General features: G+C 45.5%; 1 protein-coding gene across 3 annotated transcripts; it reads left to right on the top strand.

The window, feature by feature from the left end:
- The first annotated feature begins 614 nt into the window (after positions 1–614).
- On the top strand, positions 615–17,471 carry LOC113586892 (6-phosphofructo-2-kinase/fructose-2,6-bisphosphatase-like). Of its 3 annotated transcripts, none has more exons than XM_035522502.1 (15): positions 615–703; positions 858–941; positions 4,502–4,627; positions 4,800–4,896; positions 5,291–5,357; positions 5,841–5,915; positions 6,462–6,518; positions 7,973–8,094; positions 8,500–8,707; positions 9,176–9,322; positions 9,422–9,526; positions 10,242–10,371; positions 10,676–10,738; positions 10,900–10,964; positions 15,284–17,471. In XM_035522502.1, the coding sequence occupies exons 2-15, from the start codon at positions 860–862 to the stop codon at positions 15,341–15,343; spliced, it is 1,404 nt and encodes a 467-aa protein (XP_035378395.1). In that variant the 5' UTR covers positions 615–703; positions 858–859; the 3' UTR covers positions 15,344–17,471. The 3 variants fall into 3 exon arrangements, with proteins under 3 accessions (XP_035378395.1, XP_035378394.1, XP_035378393.1); XM_035522501.1 differs by lacking the exons at positions 615–703; positions 858–941 and adding exons at positions 1,436–1,564; positions 2,951–3,059; XM_035522500.1 differs by lacking the exons at positions 615–703; positions 858–941 and adding an exon at positions 1,437–1,564.
- The last annotated feature ends 2,818 nt before the right edge of the window (positions 17,472–20,289 follow it).

The raw sequence follows: 20,289 nt of genomic DNA, 5'->3' as shown, positions 1-20,289 counted from the left end.
GTGTCGATGGCGTGCAACTCTACCCCTGTGCTGCTGCTGCGGGTGCAGTGACCGGCGCATGAGGCTCGAGCCGACGCGGTTTCTCCTCAAACGTCAGCCGTGAAGTCCGTTTGAACGGGCTGAACCACAGACGTCGTGCGGTGCCGGGCGAGACGAGCGATGGAGGCATCGGGGAACATGAGCCGTCGGTGATCATTAGGATAGGCGCGAGCTCAAGCGCGGTGGTGCTCGTGACCAGATGAGTGCGTCATGCTAATGCGTCCTGGAGCGCTGCACGTGTGTCACACGTCTGGGGTTGTAGTTGCACTGGAAGGTGCAGAATGACCGCGGACACGAGCAGCTCTCTGCCCTAGACTCGTGCTGCTATTTAACTAATGTGGCGTTCATTAACTAGTTAATTTCTAATAATGCAGCGACTAATTTGCCAGATTAATTACCGACAATTATGACGCTCCCTTTTTTTAGAGATCGATTTTATAATGGAATGGAAAACCCTGATAACGCTGACAGTTATATCAGACGACAGGTGACCTCAGCGCACGTGACGATTTGTTTTTTTTGATCTGGCGCGTGTAGCGGCGTGTTCACGTGAGGGACTGACGCGCGCCTGGAGAGGCTCCTCAGCTAGGAGCTGATGCGCGCGAGGATGTTACCTGTACACCAACGCATGAGCGCCAGGCAGGCGCACGCTCTGCTGTCTCAGGTGAGACGGCGACTTCGGGCTGTAGTCACCACGAGCAGGTGCTCCGGGGTGCCCCGCTGGTCAGGACTCGACACAACGTCCACTTTCTGCGGTTCGCCGCCTGTACACGGCCTGTCGTCTAGAAATAACGGGTTGGTTGTTGTTTTTTTTAAAGAAATGAACGGATCATCGATTACGCAAGCGATCGTGGAGGGCCCCGGTGGCGGCGGTACCGTGCCCCGGTACCAACGACCGCACGGTGAGTGACGTTGGCGCATAACGTAAAAGGAGCAGTGACCTACAGTGAGTAGCCCGTTATTTATAGGCGCACTATAGCTCGCGTTTCTAAGAAGTCGCTGTCACAGTTTTCCCGGTATCCGGGCAGCTCGGGGGCCGTTTGCGTTCAGTTAAACGGAGGTCGTTCCCGCTGCGCGCGAAAGGCTTGCAAATACCGGCCGACGGTCCTGACGTAACGGCACGTGCGGAGCCGGTGTGCGCTGCTATGGTCTGGGCGTCTGTCTGCGTGCACGTGTATGCACAGCTCGCTATATGTGTAACGTTAAAGGATTAGCCCGCGCGCACACCCATGTTAATACTCACATGTTTGTCCGATACTTCAGGTTATTCCTTTCGCAACGACGATTTGTTAACAGCCATGGACCGTGCAAAATGGCCCACAGCTGAAGTGTCCACGGTATCGGATGTCCTTGTGGGGGAGAAGCCGAGGGAGGGGGCGCGAGCTCGGGACCCCTGTGGGCAGACCGTTACACGCAGCGCGCGGCGAAGCAGGGCTTAGTGTCAGCTGCTCCTGCACGTTGTTGCACTTGGAAATGGAAGCCAGGAGAGCACAGATTCGAAAACGCGTGCGCTGCGAGAGCACAGGTGAGGTGAATCTTCCCACGCGCCGTGCATTTGTCTTTTAAAAAAAATTTTTTAGGCTTGGGATTGTCTTTCTGCATCAGTGGATTGGGTCAGTGCTGGGTCAGGGTAAATGGTAGGCTAGGTAGCTCGCTCGGACTGTCAGCTTTGGTAACCCCGTCCGCCTGTACCGCGGTGATCCTGTCAGAGGTACACAGTGCGCACCTCGGTCAGGTATTTGAATGGCTGTCTTTAAGTCGAACTAGTCCATCCGCTAATCCAGGAATAACCAGCTGAACAGGATCCACGTCCTGTTCCCCGAGAACCCCAAGAACAGAGGGAAGCCGTGAGAAACTGCCTGGACCGTTTAAAAAGGCTCAGCACTGCAGCTGCGACCAGAGTTTCTAGAGCCAGATGATCTTCAATAGGATGGTTTAAGTCCATAATTCTGGGAGAGGTGTGTGAAATGTTACTAAAAGTGAGTGGTTCCAGTGCTGGATTAACTCGGGAGCTGGTGTCTGGAGGGAAGGAAGTTCCTGACTTAGATAGCCACTCGACCGCATAGGTGCTAAAACCACCAGTACACTGTGCATGGTGCTATTTTCTCAACATAGGTGTTGTCTTACAGAGTAGTCCAGGCTGTCTGGCACACTTGGGATGGGGAACAGTTTTTGGCTGAGCTCCACCTTCAGGTGATTCTTCAGTATATCATGTTCCTTACAGCTGGGGTTGAAAGTTAGGGTTTAAAAAGAGTGTTACGACCTCCAGAGGTTAGTGTTGCTGTTGTGCTGTAGAATAGAAGACAGCTCTTAGGTATCATCTCTCTCTCTCTCTCAAAAGACTGCCTAAATGATTGCATCGATCAGTGAGCGAATGACTGCATAAATCTATATTAGGGAAAGCATAAATGTTTTGATTAGGTTTGAGGTTATTTAAAGCAATATAAGCACTGATACATTAACACTGACGCATAATACATTAGCACTAATACAGGCTTACTTAATTAAGCTTTCTGTCTGCACCTGGACTGGTGGATGCTAACTTGTAGCCAGAGAGTTATATAAACAGCGTGACCATGGACATCATTTACTACTACTACTACTACTCAGCTCTGTCAAAATTCTCAGATCCCAGGTACAGCTTCCTGCTGGCTCTAGTGTCTGTGGTGAACTTGTGTTGTTAGTGAAGTGTCTGGGGTGGAGTTGCGCCTGTGGGGTTTTAGCTCTGTGAGTGGAGGAAGGTAACCCAGGTCAGTCGTCTGAAAGGGGAGGTTCTCCCCTCGGTACTCGACAGCTCCTGATTGGTGGTGCGTTTTAAGACCGTCCATGCACTTTGACTCTAGGCAGATTCGCACCACCATGTAGTCACACATCCAGTCAAGCAGGCTGCTGCTTTCTGTCACTGTGACAGCTTTGTAACGTCGTGGAAATGGCTCAACTGTCGAGCGGGCTTACCCAGAATCCCCTGGAAAAGATCTGGGTTCCATGGATGAGCAGTAAACTGAAAAGGAGAAGAGGGTGTAAGTGTGTCTCGATTTCTTTTTTTATCCCTCTCTTCCTCCTTCGCTTTTCCTCTCTATCCTTGCAGGACATCGGTGTAACTGAGCAGTTAGGTTTAAGGCTGACGTGCTTCAATAGCAAAGATCCTGATCATATTTTTGTTAGAGGCTGGAAAGAAAAATATTTTCCTGTTGTGAGTTTCGAGAGTTCTGGTGAAGAGAGGAACATGCGTTGACACGCGGTGTGCTTTAGACCGTGACTTCAGGGCCATTAACCTCGGTGGAAGCAAACACTGCCGACTCTCTCTTATACACACACACACACACACACACACTTACTTGAACACTTTGTGTACATAAAGCTGATGTAGCACTCTTCAGGTTGGAGTGCTACGTTACCATGGAGATTTTGCTCAATTGGAGTGAGTCTTGTCACTCTGCAGGGATCTCTAAGAGGGCGGTGTTAGCCTGATCAGATCAGTTCTTATCAAGTTTGGCTCTTGGTCCTCGTACATCTCAGGAACATCTCCCTGCTGTACACAATGAGCTGTCACTTTGTCACGTCCACCTGCTTTACAACTGGACCCAAGAGGCTTCTATACATTGTACAATAAATTGTAAGTTGTAATTCATTACTGCTGGGTTCACTATTGAACTCTAAATTCAGTTGATCTACTGGACCCTGTCCTGGACTCTGTCTCCTGTGTACATTGTGTCATCCTTTGTTGGTGACTGAGTGACTTAGTTTTGATTAATCAGGTTGAGTGTGTGTGTGCGCGTGTGCGTGCGTGTGCGTGTGTGTGCGTGTGTGTGTGTGTGTGTGTGTGTGTGTGTGTGAGAGTTGCCCAGTATGGTCCTCCCATTTCAATACCCGAGGGTGTTTTCGGATCACTAGGACTGTACACCTGGTTCCTTTGAAGCTGATTTGAGATTAAACTTAATAAATCAATTTGACTTGAAAGTAGAACTTCAGAAGCACTTTGCTTGCGGAGTTGATGAAGGATGTCAGTCCGAAATCTTTCTTAGGTAACCTTCTACTATACTAAAATGATTTCTGACTGTAATATTTATATATAAATGTATTATTTGCACTTACCACCCATATTACTTCAAACATATATTTATTAGAAACACTGAGGAGTCTTTACTCCATCTATTTGCATGCACAGTTTGTATTCGTCATCCTCCAACTCCTTAGTTTTAGTCTTCATTTTTGCTGCTGTTGTATATTTTTACCTGTCAGTCAGTATGCTGTCATCCCAACACAGTCATGCATGTACACACCCCAGTTACATCACAGTGTGATGAATTATTCATGGCAACAGATAGAATACAGTCTCATGCTTCTGTGTCAAAGCACTGGGACTGTCGTATCTGTGCTGGTACACCGGTGTCCAGGAGGCTGGGTTTCTCCCCGGGCTGCGGTGCAACGTGTCAGTGCGCGTGTGCCTCTTCTATTCCAGCCTCCGTGCCGCAGTTCACAAACTCCCCCACGATGATCGTGTTGGTGGGGCTCCCAGCCAGAGGAAAGACGTACATCTCCAAAAAGCTCACCCGTTACCTCAACTGGATCGGAGTCCCCACTAAAGGTAAATGCCTCCTCAGAGTTTACCAGAGATTTTTCAGCTGTGTAAGATGTTTATTTCATTCTAATTGTGACGGTGCTCGATGAACTTACAAAACCGTTGGTTCAGTCAAAAGTCTGAATGCAATGGAAAAGTTGTTTATTAAGATGCTCGTTATCTTTTTTCACTTTAACAGTGTTCAACGTCGGTCAGTACCGCAGGGAAGCTGTTCGATCGTACTCGAATTTTGAGTTCTTTCGTCCAGACAACGAAGAAGCCATGAAAATTCGCAAGTAATTGACATACTGTCGTCTGTACAGCTGATACAGTCCTCTATTGATTTAAATAAAGTAATTATTTTTGCTAAGATAACTGCTATTAAACTGAGATCTACAGCTATAAAAATATTTAAGCAATGTTTAAACCTCATTAAGTATTTTCATTACTCATTAGTCTAGAGGATCAACTGTTTCAGATGTGTGAAAGTAACGTGCACGTGCTCTTAACTAAAAGTCCTGTAAGAAATCTTCATCCTTCAGGTCAGAACTGGGTCTTTGGCATAATGCACTATAATAGCCCTTTAAACCCCCTGAGGACTGTGTGGCACCCCCGGGGTCTAACGTATCCAGTATGGTCTGTCTTCCTGTCTGTCTTCCTGTCTGTCTTCCTGTTCGTCTTCCTGTTCAGAGCTTGTGCTCTTTCCGCGCTGAAGGATGTGTCTGCCTACTTCACTCAAGATCATGGGCAAGTCGCAGTAAGTGTACAGACATCTTTAACTAACCACCTAATCAGTAATATTGATCCTTTTAACTACACCTCCTAATCAGTAATATTGATCCTTTAACAATACTGGGCTCTTAGCAGCACCATCTCTTGAATGTCCACCCTTCAGTCGTATGCTGTTTGTGCATAATCGTTTGTAAGAGATTTCTACTGATGTTCTGAAGGTCTTAAAGAAAACCACTAGTAGTTATCATATTGTTCATATTTACCCTTAATGACCCTGATGAACTTGTAAACTCACAGTAGTTTGAGTTTATGTTCTGCTGATAGACGTCCTGCTGTGTTTATATTGGAGAACAGACATTCTCTACCATAACCAAGAAATCTACACTGTCTCAGAAATGATACTTTATCAGCAGTAATCAGTCCTGTTATGCCTGCTTTCCAAACTCGTGGTGTCTTATGCCATTTTCTTCAAAGTGCCACAATATCACAGCATCTTTTCTGCACTCAGGTGTTCGACGCCACAAACACAACCCGAGAGCGGAGAGAGGTCATCCTGTCTTTTGCTAAAGAGTACGGGTACAAAGTGAGTTAAAGTAGATGGTCTCCGCGCTGACCCTACTGACCTAAAGTCTGGAAGCACCACTCCCTTCAGAAGAACAAACGTCATGATTTTAAGAGAAGACTGTAATACATTTATTAACAGAGCAAAATGGTTCCAGTAATTTAGTCATTTGTTTGAGCGTAAATGTCTGATTCCTTAAGACCTCTGGAGGCTTTAGGAACAGGCGGGCGTGGTGGAGTCTCAGGAGCGTCATTGCTGGTGTGGCATTCCAGTTTTTAAGACTCCTAACCAAACAGACGAGCAGTCCACAGGCGCACGTCTGGTGAGGGACACTGGGAACTATTTGACCCCTACTGACCCAGCGCTGATCTTTCCCGTCTAAATACTTCCCGTGACATGTTGGTTTTGTCATTCCCGGTTTGGAGAGATGGCACTTGCTTGCTGTCCGTTGGTCAGTCGTGCACATGTGTGAGCGTAGTTTATGAGCTGAGATGGAGGGTGTTCTGTTCACTCGCTCAGTAAACTCCACACCTTCGTGTTTAAGGAAACCGGCTCTTCTTCTCTCAGGTGTTTTTTGTGGAGTCTATTTGTGACGATCCTGAGATCATTGCTGAAAATATCAAGGTAAGGAAAACAACCCCTTTCTTATATTTACAACGTTTATCTGACACTTTTATGCAAAGCAACCGGCAATTATGTCTGAACACAACTTGAGTAATTGAGGGTTAAGAGTTTTGTTCAGGGGCCCCAACAGTGGCAATCTGGCAATAGTGGGACTTGAACCAGCAACCTTCTGATTACTAGTCAGGTACCTTCACCACTGAGCTATTAGAGCAAACTGTATGTGTGTATGTGTGTAGAAGAATGTGTGTAGTCGACCCAGCAAGAGCTGATGAGTCTACAGGGTTTCCTTCCAGCCAAGTAGGGGCACCACCTCACACCTGTACGACGGACTACACTAGTGGGCAGGTGTGCACCTGTTGGGTTGTAACGAACACAGAAACACAGAATTTTCTAAAGATGAGTTTTGCTTCAGGAATCAAGCAACTGAGCTTTAAACAGAAAATGTCTATTTAATTGCAAAGTAAAAATGTGTACATTTAAATTGTGGTGATGGTGAGTGTGTGTGTGTGTGTGTGAGTGAGTGAAAATAATTGTCCGAATTTGAAACCTGCCCTTGTTGATGTCGCCTACAACCTAGCACATGGCTTGTGTTTCTGTTTTGGTCATGTTTGTATCACGTTTATTGTACTGACTGTTAGCCACGCCTGTCCCACGTGGTGTGCATCTGCCTGTGCCTTATGATGTATGTGGGCATTATTTAAGCCCTTTGTGTTTGTCTGACCGCGTCTGTCATTAACGGCACATTAGCTTTCGTCAGTTATCATTAGTGCACTGTTTTGTTGGAGTTGGAGACTCGTTTTCTTTCCTGTGGCAGTTTCCTGTTCCTGCTGTAAGGCCCTTTTATCCTCTGTTCATCTGTCTCTCTGGAGTTTGTTGTACTTAATTGGTCTCGTGGCAATAAAATGACTTCCTGTTCCTTTGATTTTTGAAAAGCTCTGGTCCGAGGTCTTCTCTCACGTAGGCTGCAGACCATGCGTTTGGCGAGAGTGGAGCGTTCTTTCCATAGTGCAGGAAGTGGGAGTGTGGGATGTCAAACGGGGACGGAATGGCACTGCGTTCTGCTGGAGTGCGCCCCCTTTCAAAGAAGAGAGCGAGAGAAAGTCAAGAAGCCCAAGAGACGCCGCGGAGGAGGGGTCGAGGTCTCAAACCGCTGGAAAAGGGGGGGAAAGGGTGAAGTTCCCTTTCGGGGATTCCCAGGAACGTTCCCAGGACCGTTTCCCAAAATGCCACGAAATGGCGTCAGTTTTGGAAACTGACCATTCATAGCGACTTAGGCGCCCAAACTGGACGTGCCGAGTTTGTGTTGAGTCACAGAAATGCCCAGGACGTTAGTGTCAACACTAGACGCTTGTGTTTTGCCTGCGGTCCCCCTTGGTCCATCGTTGTTTGAGCTGTTTGGTGTTTTTTTGGAGCCTCCAGCTCAGCTGACCCTGTTTACACTGTCCCCCCCACAGCAGGTGAAACTCAGCAGCCCCGACTACGTTAACTGCGACAAAGACGAGGCAGTGGCCGACTTCCTGAAGAGGATCGAGTGTTACAAGGTCACCTATGTGCCCCTGGACGATGACTGTGACCGGTGAGATTCAACACTCCAGCTGGGACTTTACACAGCAAACATCTTCAGGGTTTACACCTCCACACAAGGAGAATTCTGTATCACCATGTCTCAAGTACTCCATTTGGCCCATGTTCACCTGTTGGAAAAAACATTTTAAGTCTGTAAATGACGTGTTTATGTAAACAATATAAGTGTCGTTGTATTGCTAAGTTCTGGGCTCTGGTATTTGAGTACCAGCCACTGTGTTGCCTTTACTTCGTTCCTTCTCAATGGTTTAAACACAATGTTTTTAAGAATTGATACTTTTCTCCACAGTACCCACTGTGTATTTTTACAGGTATGTTCCATCTAAACACTCCCTGGCACTCATGGATGTCCCCGTCTGTCTCTCGGCCTGTCCCTTTGTCTCCGTCTCTCCTTCAGAAACCTGTCCTACATCAAGATCTTTAATGTGGGAAGCAGGTACTTGGTGAACCGCGTGCAGGACCACATTCAGAGCAGGATTGTGTACTACCTGATGAACATCCACGTCACACCGCGCACCATCTACCTGTGTCGCCACGGCGAGAGTGACCTGAACCTTCTCGGCCGGATCGGGGGGGACTCGGGCCTCTCGTCTCGTGGAAACAAGGTTGCTGTGATGCTGGTGCTATGCTTTAGGGCCCAGTGCTAAAGTTCTAATATAAACCCCAGCATTCAGTATTATAAAGCCCGGTGCTTATAGTTTTAATATATACCCCAGTATTCAGTATTATAGAGCCCAGTGCTTATAGTTCTAATATATACCCCAGTATTCAGTATTATAGAGGCATTATTCTCAGTCGTAAGTAAGATATGAGAAGCAGAGAGATGCATTCTACTCTTGAGTGTGGCCCGCATGTCTTTTAAAACTCTTGAACCAAGATAAATCATAAAATCATCTAATAACAAGAGTGGAAAGTGGTTCTGGTTTGTTGTAATGGAAACTAAAGCACCATTATCAGTTCTGCACTGGGTTACCAAGGCCGGGTTCACACACTGTGTCTGGTGTTTACTCTGCACGTGCTTTCACATCTGTGGTGGTGTGTGAGCAGGGTGTGTGTGTCTTTTCCACCCCCAGTTTGCTGCTGCTCTGGGGAAGTACATTAGGAGCCAGTGTATTCCGGACCTGAAGATCTGGACCAGTCACATGAAGAGGACCATCCAGACCGCTGAGGCAGTCGGAGTTCCCTACGAGCAATGGAAGGCACTTAACGAAATCGATGCGGTAAGTCGTCACGGACACGCCACATACTACAACAACAGGTACTTGGCCCAAATACCAAATTATTGTGTGTGTGTGTTTTCTCTTTTCCTCTTCCTGTAGGGTGTATGTGAGGAGATGACATATGAGGAGATTCAGGAACACTATCCTGAAGAGTTTGCACTTCGAGACCAAGACAAGTACCGCTACCGCTACCCAAAGGGAGAGGTGAGGTGTCAGGTGTGAGAGGTGAAAGGTGTACTAATGAAGACCTCAGCATAATCAATCAGAATTTTACCATCCATATTGTTTTATTTACTGTTCAGAGATGCATCATGTAGTAGCTTATTTTAGACTCCTGTGGCTGTAAGAACAGTAGCGCCACCTTAAGGCCATAATTTGATCATCTTAGATTCACAGCCAGTGTGTTCTGACATTTATTACACACAGTGAAATACTCTGAAGCCAATACGCTATAAAACTGTAGAAGTTAAATAAGATACGAGGAGGACCACAGCACAACAGTGAGTAGCTTTATAACACTGATCCATTGTCGAGATTTGTTTATCTAAGTGTGTCCTAATCTGTTCATGGACATGAAGAACCACAAACTATTAGCTAGCTAGCTCCTGCCATTTCATAAGAAGCCTGAATGTTTCTAGTGTTCTTTGATTGGCCGTGTCTTGTTTAATTGATGTTAATTATGCGGGAAATCGAAAGATTACAGAAATGGAAAATATGAGTTTAGACAAAATGCCTTTAGTGTACCTAAGCCTTTAACAGTTATGTAGGCTAGCATAGGTAAATAAATACATGAAAATGTAGACCATTGATTGAATGTGCACAGTGCATTGAACTAAAACCGTGTACTAAATGTGTCGTTGCACTGTCGACCTGCATGCCCCGGGTGCAGGCCTGAGGGCTGTTCTCTGTGTGCCGTCAGTCCTACGAAGACTTGGTGCACCGACTGGAACCCGTGATCATGGAGTTGGAAAGACAGGAGAACGTGCTGGTCGTGTGCCACCAGGCCGTGATGAGATGCCTGCTGGCCTACTTCCTAGACAAGAGCGCAGGTGAGTGCAGGGGAGCACAGGTCAGCCGGCCCCGAGGTCCAGAGTTCACCTAGCGGAGGCCGATTCGCTCTGCAGTCATTCCGTGTTCCTGCGCTCGTCCAGAAACGGCAGAGGTTGGGCGTTCGGAGACCTGCATTGTCCCGCGGGTACCTTAAGTTAAAGTCTTTGGTGAGCTTTCAACAGCGATGAGTTTAAATTGCCCCCCGGGAAGCAGTGTGCTCTCTGGCAGTTGGAGGTGTGTGTTCGTGGTTGATCGTGCACGGTCTCTCTCTCTCTCTCTCTCTCTCTCTCTCTCCTACCCCAGACGAGCTCCCATACCTGAAGTGTCCTCTGCACACTGTACTGAAACTCACACCTGTAGCCTACGGTGAGATTCTTGCATTCATTTCCTTCAAAGCAAATTACTGAACTGCTGCTTTTTGTAAACTCTCTCGCCAACTGTCCATATGCAGTTCCTAATCTCTCCTTCTCTCTCTCTTCCCTCCCTTTGATTCTCTGACTTTTCCCTTGCTTGTCTTTGTTTTGCAGGCTGTAAGGTTGAGTCCGTTTTCCTGAACGTTGAGGCTGTTAACACACACAGAGACAGGCCTGTGGTGAGTGTGAACACACACGCACAGACACACACAGAGACAGGCCTGTGGTGAGTGTGAACACACATGCACAGACACACACAGAGACAGGCCTGTGGTGAGTGTGAACACACACGCACAGACACACACAGAGACAGGCCTGTGGTGAGTGTGAACACACATGCACAGACACACACAGAGACAGGCCTGTGGTGAGTGTGAACACACACGCACAGACACACACAGAGACAGGCCTGTGGTGAGTGTGAACACACACGCACAGACACACACAGAGACAGGCCTGTGGTGAGTGTGAACACACACGCACAGACACACACAGAGACAGGCCTGTGGTGAGTGTGAACACACACGCACAGACACACACAGAGACAGGCCTGTGGTGAGTGTGAACACACACGCACAGACACACACAGAGACAGGCCTGTGGTGAGTGTGAACACACACGCACAGACACACACAGAGACAGGCCTGTGGTGAGTGTGAACACACACGCACAGACACACACAGAGACAGGCCTGTGGTGAGTGTGAACACACACGCACAGACACACACAGAGACAGGCCTGTGGTGAGTGTGAACACACACGCACAGACACACACAGAGACAGGCCTGTTTTGGGAAGTCCAGTGTTCTGGAGCGCTGCTACCTCCACCACACTATAATTCGGCTCCTTATGTGACTCCTGTTATTACTCCTCATTTATGTGAAATGTGGTCATTTCAAGTTGACACCATTTTACTTTGTAGCCCAAGTATCATGGAAGCAGTTATGGAACAGTATGCATGATGAGTTCATGACGTTTGTGCTGCTCGGTGTTGATGAGGTTGTGACCCTGCATGTAAATGGAGTTTAGTAGTGATTGCTGCAGTTTTAGTAGTAATGTAATATTTATTACAGTGTTTGCTGATGTTTTAGTAGTGATGTAGTATTTATTACAGTGTTTGCTGTAGTGGTGTAATATTAGATTTTGCTGAAGTGTTGGTAGTGAGGTAGTATTTATTACAGTGTTTGCTGCAGTGTTAGTAATGATGTAGTATTTAATAGTGTTTGCTGCAGTATTGCTAGTTATGTGGTATTTATATTGCTGCAGTGCTACAGTGTTAGTAGTGATGTAGTTTTTAATAGTGTTTGCTGCAGTATTGCTAGTGATGTGGTATTTAATACATTGCTGCAGTGCTACAGTGTTAGTAGTGATGTATTTAATAGTGTTTGCTGCAGTATTGCTAGTGATGTGGTATTTAATACATTGCTGCAGTGCTACAGTGTTAGTAGTGATGTAGTATTTATTACAGTCTTTGCTGCAGTATTGTGTCCCTGGTTTGTTTTGTAATTTGACACTCAGCCCATCACTGAATTAATACCTACAGCTAGACACAAACGAACACTGATAATTCAGCAATGCAGGGAGGTAATTCTGCAGTGCAGAACCTAATTACTTAATTCAGATTTTGCTCTGTGTGCGCGCGCGCGTGTGTGTGTGTACAGTGGCATGCAAAAGTTCGGGCACCCCTGGTCAAAATACATATTACTGTGAACAGTTAAGCAAGTTGAAGATGAAATGATCTCCAAAAGGCATAAAGCTGAAACACACTTTTTTCAACATTTTAAGCAATATCCGTGTATTATTTTGGTTTTGTGCAATTTTGCAGTAAGAAAAGGAAGGAGTACCTTGTAAAAGTATGGGAACCCTAGGAGAGTTGAACACCCAGATAACTTTGCCTGAGGTCTCAGACCTTAATTAGCCTGTTAGGGCTATGGCTTGTTCACAATCATTGTTAGGAAAGCCCAGGTGATGCAAATTTCAAAGCTTTATAATCGCCCAGACTCCTCTAACCTTGTCCCAAAAACCAGCAGCCATGGGTTCTTCTAAGCAGCTGCATAGCACTCTGAAAATGAAAATAGTTGAAGCCCACAAAGCAGGAGAAGGCTATAAGAAGATAGCCTTGCGTTTTCAGGCTGCCATTTCCTCAGTTCGAAATGTAACTAAGAAATGGTAGTTAACAGGAACAGTAGAGGTCAAGATAAGGTCGTGAAGACCAAGAAACATTTGAGACAACTGGTCGTAGGATAGCTAGAAAGGCAAATCAGAACCCCCGCTTGACTGCATAAGACCTTCAGGAAGATTTAGCAGACTCTGGAGTTGTGGTACATTGTTCTGCTGTTTAGCAACACCTGCACAAATATGGCCTTCATGGAAGAGGCATCAGAATAAAACCTGTCCTGCATCCTCGCCACAAAATTCAGCGTCAGAAGTTTGCAAAAGAACATCTAAAGAAACCTGATGCATTTTGGAAACAAGTCCTGTGGACCGATGAGGTTAAAATAGAACTATTTGGCTGCAATGAGCAAATGTATGTTTGGAGAAAAAAGGGCACAGAATTTCATGATAAGAACACCTCTCCAACCATTAAGCATGGGGGGGGGATCAGTCATGCTTTGGGGTTGTGTTGCAGCCAACGGCACGGGGAACATTTCACAGGTAGAGGGAAGAACAAATTCAATGAAGTCTGTTCACAGTAACATATATTCTGACCAGGGGTGCCCAGACTTGTGGGTGTGGGTGTGGGTGGAGTTCGGCGGGACACCTATATGGTTTAGTGTGTGTGTGTGACTGACTGTGGAACTTGAGTAGAGAGTCATAAATAAACTGGATACCCATCAGTCTCACAACTGACCACACACAGAGCTTCTCACTGGTGCCACAGAGCTTCTCACTGGTGACACCTTTAGCCATCGACAGGCAGCACATGAACCATGTTCCCTGATGAACAGATGGCCACTGTGGCGTTTACACAAAAAGAAAGATTTTGTTTTAACTAAAGAAAATGTCCAGTCTGTCTTAAAATGTAAGTTAATTGAACTTCAAAGATTGTTATTATTCTGCTATCTTACTATTGGACATTCATTTAAAAAAAATTGAAGGCAGCCTGAACACTTTTTTTCCAATTTAAAACAAATGATTAATTCCAGTGAATGCTAAAATAAATGTTTTCAGTTTCTGAACCATGGCATATTGATCAAACCTAAAGTGACTGGTGCGTTTGTTCAGACTTCAAACATCCACCAGAGTAAAGGAACTCAGCCGCGACACGGCCGCGCGCAGCCTATGGCCAGCCCTGCCCCCAACAAGGTCCCCTGCTTACCTGAGCTGGGCTTGAACAAGCTTAGTTTACAGGTACCATGGCCATTCGGTTGGATGTTACTACCTGACAGCACTCACCTGGGGACATTTACACAAATTAGCAATCTCTTATCCAAAATCTCTCATTTCTAGTACAAGTAGCTAATTTGTGACTTTCCCACACTCACAACCACACAACAAACATTTAAGGATGATCATTTACTCTTAGATAAATTAGATATTTTTCTCGACTGAGATGTCAGTTCCTCAGAATAAACACCTTCTGAAATGGAAGTAAATGTTTTTTTTTTTTTGTTTAAATCTTTCTGTTTAAAAATGGCTGGCTATAATCTTAGTTTTGTATTCATTTATTTTGGACCAAGGCAGACATACCTGACCAATACCTGCGTAAAATACCCACAACGACAGACAAAGACGTGCCTCGTCCAGCACCTACGACAGGAATGTGGGGACTTCCAGGGTTAGTCTGGACTTGTCCAGCATGTGTACAGGACCTCTAGTGGAGAAAATAGACATTACATAACTGGTTAAGACGCCACACATGGATCCTGGTTTTTACGTTGTAGGGTTTATCTGTTCTCTGGAAGTTTCAAGCAACTCGGCTCTGCCTTAATAGTGTAGGAAAACGCAGCATTTCACAACTGACGGATTATTTTACTAGTTTATTTATGATGTTTTGTTGATTGGCAGACTGACATTCCTGATATTTTAGCAGCGCTTGGATCTTCTAATTGCTATTCGCGGTTGCATTTACTAATAAAATGTCATTAGAAAATGTTAGGGTTGATTTTTTTTGTTATTGAAATATCACTGAGACTTGTGAAATTTGTTGCACGTGTTGGGTATGATTTGAATGATTTCCGACTATTTCCGTTCCATTTCAGAAGCAGAAAGGCGCCTGATTACGGACCTCACTTATACGTTCATGCACGTTGTGTTTCGTGACAATTATGGGGTTTTTTGTATGTATGCACCAAACGTTTGTCATGCCAGGTCATGTCTGTAACTCATGCAGAGAGATGCCTGTAATGTGGTCATCTGGCAGAGACTGTTTGGTTACTTTAATCTGTAAATTTATGTGGAAAGAAACTGTACTTTTATGGAAATGCAAGTGTTTCAGAAAGATGGAGTAGAGTATTATTGGAAAATTTATTTTTCTGAATATCTTCTGATGTTCCAGAATGTCAGTGTGGACAGAGACCCCATGGACGCCCTCCTAACGGTTCCGGATCACAGCTAGGCCGCCCTCCTAACGGTTCCGGATCACATCTAGAACGCCCTCCTAACGGTTCCGGATCACATCTAGAACGCCCACCTAACGGTTCTGGATCACATCTAGAACGCCCTCCTAGCGGTTCTGGATCACATCTAGAACGCCCTCCTAGCAGTTCCGGATCACACCTAGAACGCCCTCCTAGCGGTTCAGGAACGCATCTAGAAAACAAGTCCATAAAGTAAAGACTAAAGTTTCATCCTAACAATCGCCACACAGATGTTGAATGTTGCCTCTGGATTCCCTGGAACAGATTGGATGTTGGTTTGAATTACAGATTCATGATGTAAACCCTTCACAAGTTCTGGAAGGTGGCAGGTGTTAGTGAAATGGGACAGTGATCTGAATGTTTCATTATGCTACATCTCAAGACAAGAACATACACCTGGATGGTAGATGAATTTTGAACCAGATGTAGAGAAGTTGAAACTGCTAGGAGTCATCTTTGGGGAAAGTTCTTTTTTTAGTGAGAAGCTGAGACAACCGTCCAGCGAGCTGTAGAGACAGACTGTGTGTATTTCTACTGGCTGATTGCCGACAGTCTCCACCTCCTGTCCTGGTCGTGTCCTTGAGCTGGTGCTTCCACCGAGACCTTGTGATGGCCTGGGTTAGGCTTAACCCTAACCTCACATGCTGAACCTCAGCTCAAATACAGCATCACTGCACAAGACTAATATACGTTTTTAAGGATACATTTTCTGTTTATTCAAACAGCATTTGTGCAATTGTTTTAACTTGAAGTCTGATAAAAGATTTCACTCAGGTTCAGAGAGCTTCATGTGGGCTGAATTATTATTGCATGAAGTAGGTGAGAGGTTTACATGGGTACTAGGAATGATTTCATTTAATGTTTTTGTGTAAGGTAACAAAATTATACATTATAATCAATGAATTAGCATTTATCTACTGTGTCGAGCCATACACGCACATGTCTCTTGTGAACATGACATGTCTCGTAAACTTTGTGAATGTACTTCTGAAGTAGAATTAAAGGAGTTTTCAGGATTCTCTCACAACTGGAACATTGCAGTCTCTGTATCAGCCTGTCTGAGGTTTGTTTCTGTTATAATGTAGGACGGTTTGAAAATGTTTTCTACACGAAGCTGTTCTCTACATCACTATTGTAACATCGAAACAAGACAGACCTTTGTTTCTCAGACAACCGTTGGGAGTTATTGGGAGGTGTGTGTTTTTTTCATATACATATATCTGTCCTTGGCGTGTTACTGTGGAATGCAGTAGTGCACTGTGAATGTGGAATAACTCATGGGGCTCAGTGACCAGAGGACGATGCATCTCTCTTTTTGAGTTTTTGTGTCTGGAGGTTTTTCCTTACTATAGTCAGACATGTGGACCCAGACTTGTGCTACTTTGGGACAACAGCTGTTGTAAAAAGCACTATATAAATAAACTTTGATTGAATATCTGACATTTTGACCTCATGGAGTGGTGAGGGCTAGGCATAGCTTTAACAAGCTACAGTAATCATGTCAGTGGAAGGTCTATGAAAAGAGTAAAATCTATACACCTTTTTTGATCTTTTTTTTTTTTACCATTTTTGGTTTTTTATGTTACTATGAAGCCACAGGATATACTCCTGTTTGGTGATATCTTAAAATTGTGATCTCTAGTTTTAATGTTTAGACTGTTAATGTACTTTACTATAATCAAACATTACTGATTAGAATTACAAATTTATGGAGAAGGTCATTTTATGAATGATTACTTAGTCTGAGTAGATTCACATGTATAATTTGCAGGGCTAACATACACTGTTATTGTGAGAAATCCTGTTCAGTATTTTAAACCTGCATTTCTGCTGCTTTCTGTATAAGGCTGGAGAATTTCGACCTGATATCGCCATATTATCAAGCCATTCCCCCAAACCACCTCTAGGGGCCGCCAACGTGCCGTCTTGAGCTCAACAGCCGGACCTCGCTAACAAATCAAAAATCACTTTACAGCTTCACTGACATTGACACATAATTTTTGTTACTGTGTCAGGGGAAACATCAATTCATGCCAAAACGAGTGTGGGAGTACAGTTTTAAAAACGTTTGAAAATGGCTCCAATAAAATTGAACAGGAAAATGTGTTTTGGTTTCAAGTTGATGTTTATCCTAGTTTATAGTGGATCAGCTGTGAGCAGGCCTTCTGTATATCTCCTCATATGAAATGACAGTATAACCTGTGATGAATGACTAGGAAAGTCGTAGTGTTAAGAACAGTTTAAACGAGACGGAGTGTTCAGTGTAATAGTCGCTCTACCATTTTGAGATGATCTTTGTTTTACAGTGTTTTGGGGAAATTCAGCCCAGATGGATAATAATGTAATTACTTGCAGAATTGATTTTTGGTACCTAATAGTATTTTTCCCGTATTGCATGTGAATCTAAAACATCACCGCTAGACTCGCTGTCTCTAACCCTGTTACGTGTACAGCTAAGTGAACCATCATGGTCAGCCACCAGATCTCGCTGTTAAAGCACAAATAACGATCACTGCGTTTCATCGGGTGCACAGTGACCTGGACATGCGGATTCCGTTGAAAGCAAGAGGAACATCTTAAAAACAAAACTATTATTTGGAGTGTCTGTCCTGCACGTGTGAGACCTTGCTCACGTCTCACTGTTAACAGTCAGTCAGTAGTCACACAACATTTGCCCATTTGATTCAGTATTCTCAGGTTTGCTTATACAAAGTACATTGTGTGTGTGTGTTAATCAGAGGCAGGGATAAGGAGAAGGGATGTTTAATCTCTACTTTAATTCAAGTCCTCTCCAAACATACACAGACGCACACTACTGTTGTCTTTTGATCTGTCTAGGTGTTCGTTTGTGTGTGTGCGTATATATATGTGTGTGTGTGTGTGTGTGTGTGTGTGTGTGTGTGTGTGTGTGTGTGTGTGTGTGTGTGTTTGTATGACATCCAGTCTATTAGGTTGGCATTCAGTATTCTGAAGTTTATTCAGCGTATTAATTGTTTATTTGTTTGTTTGTTTGTTTGGTCCACTCCTTTTCCTTCCTCTCTATAAGCCGGTATGTAAGCCTGCTATAGTTCCTCATCTCCAGGTCTCTCCCCTGGCCGTAATTGGAGTGCCCAGCAGAGGGCGCTGTTTGGCCGTCTCAGCGCACAGCGCGTTCTCTTCTATGGCAGCGTACTGGTAATGGCGACACGTGGGTGTGTCCAATCAGACAGGAGGCAGTCCGATATAAACACAGCGTTTACTCTGGGTGTCGTGAGATATCTTCCACCACTTTGTCCAGTCATTTTCTCTATTTCTCTTTCTCTGTCTCCTTCTCTCTCTCTCTCTCCTCACTCGGCACCCCCCCCCCCCTTACACTCCTTCTCTCTCTCTCTCTCTCTCTCTCTCTCTCTCTCTCTCTCTCTCTCTCTCTCTCTCTCTCTCTCTCTCTCTCTCTCTGTCTGGGTTTTGTTGGTAGACTGGGAACATCTACAGGAAGTTCAGTTAAAAGGCTGCCCTGCTGCCTCCCAAACATCCTGTATTACTGAATCAGCAAAGCAAACCTCCATACATTCTCTTTCTCTCTCTCTCTCTCTCTCTCTCTCTCTCTCTCTCTCTCTCTCCCTCTCTCTGTGTCTCTTTCTCTCTCTCTGTCTCTCCCTCTCTCTGTCTCTTTCTCTCTCTCTGTCTCTCCCTCTCTCTCTCTCTGTCTCTCCCTCTCTCTCTTTCTCTCTGTCTCTCTCTCTTTCTCTCTGTCTCTCCCTCTCTCTCTCTTTCTCTCTGTCTCTCTCTCTCTGTCTCTCCCTCTCTCTCTCTCTTTCTCTCTGTCTCTCTCTCTTTCTCTCTGTCTCTTTCTCTCTCTCTCTCTCTCTCTCTCTCTGTCCCTCTCTCTCTCTCTCTCTCTCTCTGTCCCTCTCTCTCTCTCTCTCTCTCTCTCTCTCTCTCTCTCTCTCTCTCTCTCTCTCTCTCTCTCTCTCTCACACACAGACACACAGGGTCCAACTGCTTGTCAGTATTTTTGTAATCTTCATCCTCCCTGACCTGCTGCTCCTTTGCTGGCGCCAGTGGTCCCGGACCCCCCCCCCCCCCCCCCCCCGGCCCCTGGGTAGTTAATTGAGACCAGCTGTTGCAAGGTGCCCCCCCCCCCCATCACTGCACTTGCCTTTTTGTCAGTTTGCTCCTTTTACCCCAGTCACCCCCAAATCACCCCAAACCATCCCAGTCACCCCCAAATCACCCCCAACCATCCCATCCACCCTCCTGTCACTCCACAGCCATCAGTTCAAGTTTCCTCTTGGCTGTGTATCATCATTTCCCATGATTGACCAATAAAAAAAAGCTTAATCTTTCTTTTGCTTCTCCATCTCTCTCTCTCTCTCTCTCTCTCCATCTCTCTCTCTCTCTCTCTCCATCTCTCTCTCTCTCTCTCTGTCTCTCTCTCTCTCTCATTTGCTGGGCTGAGCTGCGCCAGGTGTGTTAAATAAGGAGACATCGCTAAACTGTGCCGTGCTGGAGTTGTTCAGTGGTGCATATGTTGTTCTTGTTTATTAGTTCAGTGTGAAGTATGTGGCTTTTATGGCTCTGTTACCCCCATAACCCTCGTGCAGTAACCCCCTCCCACCCGCACCACTCTGCTGCATCGTGGTCATGAGTCACTCCCCCCTGCCAGGTTTCCAGTAGGCTCTTCCTCGGCCCCCACCCCCATGACATCATTCCCAGGTCTGTAGTCTGCTCTGTGCTGCTGGCCAGGAGGTCTGAGAGACCCCCTGCTGTGGGACTCCCAGGAGCCAAAAGAGACCTTGAGCCAGCTAAGAGAGGGAGTGCACGGAGACAGTGCACGGAGGGAGTGCACGGAGACAGTGCACGGAGACAGTGCACGGAGGGAGTGCACGGAGACAGTGCACGGAGACAGTGCACGGAGACAGTGCACAGAGAGGTACAGCAGGTA

This window comes from Electrophorus electricus, chromosome 24, assembly GCF_013358815.1.
Source record: "Electrophorus electricus isolate fEleEle1 chromosome 24, fEleEle1.pri, whole genome shotgun sequence".
Classification (NCBI taxonomy): Eukaryota; Metazoa; Chordata; class Actinopteri; order Gymnotiformes; family Gymnotidae; genus Electrophorus; species Electrophorus electricus.
Note: the sequence above shows the minus strand (reverse complement) of the source record. Positions and strands in the feature narration are given on the sequence as shown.